We start from the raw sequence: 3992 nt of genomic DNA on the forward strand, positions 1-3992 counted from the left end.
AAGCTAGGCATGGTGGTGCACACCTAATGCCAGCACTCGGGAGTCTGAAGCAGGATAACTGCTGTGAGTTGTCGGCCAGCCTGGGCTACAAAGTGACTACAAGGCCAGACTGAACTGCATAGTGAAATCTGTCTCAAAAATAACAAAAAAAAAAAAAAAAAGGACAAAGGAAAACAAAAAGAAAATGCACAGGAATATACCTGATTAATCAAACATCATTATCAAGCCTTGTTTTAAGGTATTAAAGACATTTCTTGATCTGTATTTGGGAAAGTCTATGTAACATAAATAAATTCATAGTACAGTAACAAGTAGCTCATGAACATTATGGAGAACAGGGCACTGTGATCACTGGCTGTGCACCCTGGGCGTCCAGCTGGTGACCGAGCAGTGACTCATGACTGCCGTCCCACCATGAGCAGGTGCTGTACCACGTATCACTAGTGAGACAAGTGAATAAATCACAAAACTGAAAGTTTTCCACTAAATAATTTTGTTTTTCTTCAGTACTAAAGATTTAACTCAGGTGCTGAGGCATGTTAGACTGGTGGTCCCAAAATATTTACTCTATACTGAAACAGTCTTCCTCAACTGTCCAGGCTGGGCTTGGTGTTGCTATATTCCCGTCTCAGTCTCCCAAGCAGCTATGATTAAAGGTGTGCACCACCAGGTTACATTGACGTTTCCGCTCTCCAGGCACTGAAATCTTGGTAAATCAGCATGATCAGAGAACCGCAACCCTGAACTAGCAAAGTATCACCTGCCTGTCTTAGCAGCATCAAAAGCCCCATCCGTCCCCAGCCTAGACAACTCAGTAAGACCAGGTCAGGAAACTTAGAAGCAGAAATGGGGACTACGTAGCTCAGAGGCAAATTCCGCATTCAGTCCTCAAACAACAAAAAACACCAAACACACCTTGAAATCTTGCATCCAAGAGAAAGCCCTTCCCATTGTACCTCAGAGATGATGCCCACCCTATTATTAATTCTACAAGACCTGTTTCCTAATTTCCAACTGTGCCTCACACATGATTAGGGGAACCAATCAGTAATAACAGAAAATATCGAAAATCGGGTTAAATAACCCTAAGTTACTGCTGGCTGATCAGGCCCAATCTCCCAAGCGAGTGGACGGTGAAGGCTTAAATAAAAGAGACAATGGAAATGATTTCAGGGCCCCAGGAGGGACTAACTCTCTTCCAGCTTCAGTATTCTCTGAGTTAGCCAAAGACTGTTCTGGGCGGCCCGTATTTATTTGGTTTTCAAACAAAGGGAGAGGATACTCAAGAAAATGCGGGAATGTCGCAGGACCTTGGGAGCATTTTCCCAAGTAGTAAATTATGTCAATCAGGAGAACTACCTTATCTTTAGGCTTGTATTTATTGCAGGAGTGTGGGGCATGCAGCTGCAGTCTCCTTGTAGTAATTGGGGTTGGAGCCAAAAGTCTTCAGCTGTGGCCTTACCTTGTCAGACAAGGTGCCTAAGCTTCCGACAACTCACAAGTAAACACGGAAACCCAACTGATTAATATTAAATCCTGCTCAGAGCCAGTTTGTAGTGGTCCCCAACAACAGAAGACATCTTCACAGCATCTGTCACTAGGTCTCCTCTCCTTAGGCCTGTGACCTCTGACCCTCTCTCAGGCCAAGGCAGCTCACAATCCTTCAATTACTGTCACAATAATAACAAACTGACCTCAGGGGAAGGAGGTCATTGTTGTAGTTGCTGCTTTCACCTCCCTCCCACAAGCCCTGCTTGCCCATTTCATTTTTATCCCCTTTGCTCCTCACAGTTAAAAAATTCCTGTTACTCCTGTTAGTTCTCATGCCTGTAGATCCTCCCTCTGGGGAGTTACCTCTGCTTCGGTGCTTGTTTTATAGAGTCCATCTCAATCAACATTTCAGTGTGTGCAAGGACAATAGCAGTGATTCCAGGGATGACCTTCCCTCCCCTGCCAGTATCACGTGTCCCTGTCCATGCAGACGCCCCAGGTCAACGTGTGTCTCAGTGTGCTTTAACACCCACCACCTTCAGAAAGTCGTCCTTAGCAAGAACCCTTTCCCCTCCCTTGGTGTCAGGCATGAATTCTCTGGTGTGCCAATCAGGACAAAAGAAAATAAACTTTCACTATTTCTCAGCAAGGTGAAATTTCCTTTTGTAGAAGAGAGCTCAGCCAGGCAATGGCAAGAAAGCAAAGTGACCTGGCCATAAATTACCCCTGATGCACACTGTCATCACTCCACTGGCGGAAACGCGGCCTTTCAACGTAACCTGACCGGTTACCTTAATGACGTCAGGGTAGCCAGGGTAGCCAGGCAGATGGAGTTCTGTGGTCTGGAAAGCCCTTTCTTGCAAAGTTTTACGGCAGGTAAACAGCCAAGTACCCTTTGGTTTCAAGCTTTCCAACAACTGTGAAACAAGCACATGTTCCCTTTACAAAAAGGTATTATAAAAATAAGGGTTCTTATAAAATGGAGTTATTTTATTTTTTCCTGTAACAGAAAGAGTACCTCTTTCCACATTGGTAATACATTAAAAGCCCCACCATTTTCCTCAGCATTCTAAACTCTCTAGAGGGCATAATTTAAAAAGGCTGATTGTAAAGAATAGTATATTTAGCTATCTCATGAAAAAGGCATGTGGCTATGTAAAACAGCCTGCGACAGAGTTGTGTAATAAGCCATACTGATAAGAATAGCAACGAAAATATACATAGCGGACCAACAATACCCAGACCAACAATACGCTGCCTCAGGAAACAGGGAACGCAGCCACTCCCTACCAAGCTCCCCAGCTTCCAGGAACTTCAAGTACAAAGTAACCACTTTTTCCCCGAAATCTGTTTCCTTTAATCTTGCACAGTAAAAAAACTGGTTTAAAACCTGAGTTTCAAACGGTCATTTGCAATACACAGAGTCACCTGTGATCAGATTAAATGCCTGAGCAGTAACTTGTGCTCTGGTTATCTCTAATTAGCTCTGGACTGAGCAGCCTACCTGGACACTCCCTGAGGATGGTTAGAGGAATCAGGGAACTATCCTTCTTATTCCAGTGAAAACTCTCCTAACATAGGGACAGCTGAGACCTGCAGGTAGCGTTAGATAAGGGACTGGGCCCTTTAAGAAGTAAAGACAAGGCCTCTGTGGCACAGGAAACAGCCACCCTGACAGCCTGCAGTTTCACATTCGTGTCTGGTAGCTACAGCCTGCTGTTTTAAGCTCCCTTCACAAGGGCACCTCCCCAAAACGAGCTGCTAAAGTACTTGCTGGAAATTCCTCTATAGCCCACCAACCCCAGCCCCCCAGCAACAAGGCCAATATCTAATCTCACCATGACCCTTGAATGGGGTTGAAATGGGCCCCCACCACCTAGAACAGGACTGTACCCCAGATTTGTTGGTGACTCAGCTCTGAGTGTCCCCACTCCTCTCCCGGGGTGTCTTTGTACCGCTTCTTGCAGAACCTGCAATAGACTTTTGCTCGGCGCTGGTCTTCCCTGACTCCTTGCTCTTTCTATGGCAGAGGTAGACAAGCCCAGCGACGGGGAGCCTGGAGACTCGAGACCCCAGAGCCCCCACAGGTAGCAGCAATGCCCTCCTCTGCGTCCGGAACCTCACTCCGCAATGTCCTGACAGTTCCAGCAGGCTTTTCTCATTGTCAGTAGGGGTCTCACATAAATAACTGAGGGGATAATTCGGGGGGTCACAAACTGGCGACTCAGGAAATCACTGCATGCTTGGGAAGCCCTGCTCCCCAGTCACGTCACCTGCAACGTTCAGCCTTGCTTTGCATTCTCACGGCCCTTACCAACATGTATGATGAGGACGGCAATGAGGGGAAGTATTGGAAACTCAGGAATCCACTGTGATTCTAAAAAGGCAGAGGTGTGAGGAGCGCGGGTGTGAAATCCTGCAAGCCTGGGACGCACCGCTCCCCAGTCACACCGCCTGTACTGCTGAGCCTTTGCTGGGATTCTCCCGGCCCTTATCAACAT

General features: G+C 46.5%; 2 protein-coding genes across 2 annotated transcripts in view; one reads left to right on the forward strand and one right to left on the reverse strand.

The window, feature by feature from the left end:
• The window catches only part of LOC102004182 (zinc finger protein 14-like), a 95486-nt gene that overhangs the window by 56136 nt on the left and 35358 nt on the right, over window positions 1-3992 (forward strand). The window lies entirely within an intron of this gene.
• Window positions 1-3992, reverse strand: part of LOC102022719 (zinc finger protein 14-like) — a 38570-nt gene that overhangs the window by 25578 nt on the left and 9000 nt on the right. Inside the window, exon 3 of the mRNA XM_013505549.1 lies at window positions 2283-2408. Within this exon, the coding sequence (XP_013361003.1) occupies window positions 2283-2408 (126 nt within the window). The remainder of the gene's footprint in view (window positions 1-2282; window positions 2409-3992) is intronic.

This window comes from Chinchilla lanigera, unplaced genomic scaffold (genome assembly GCF_000276665.1).
Source record: "Chinchilla lanigera isolate Chin_1 unplaced genomic scaffold, ChiLan1.0 scaffold00098, whole genome shotgun sequence".
Classification (NCBI taxonomy): domain Eukaryota; kingdom Metazoa; phylum Chordata; class Mammalia; order Rodentia; family Chinchillidae; genus Chinchilla; species Chinchilla lanigera.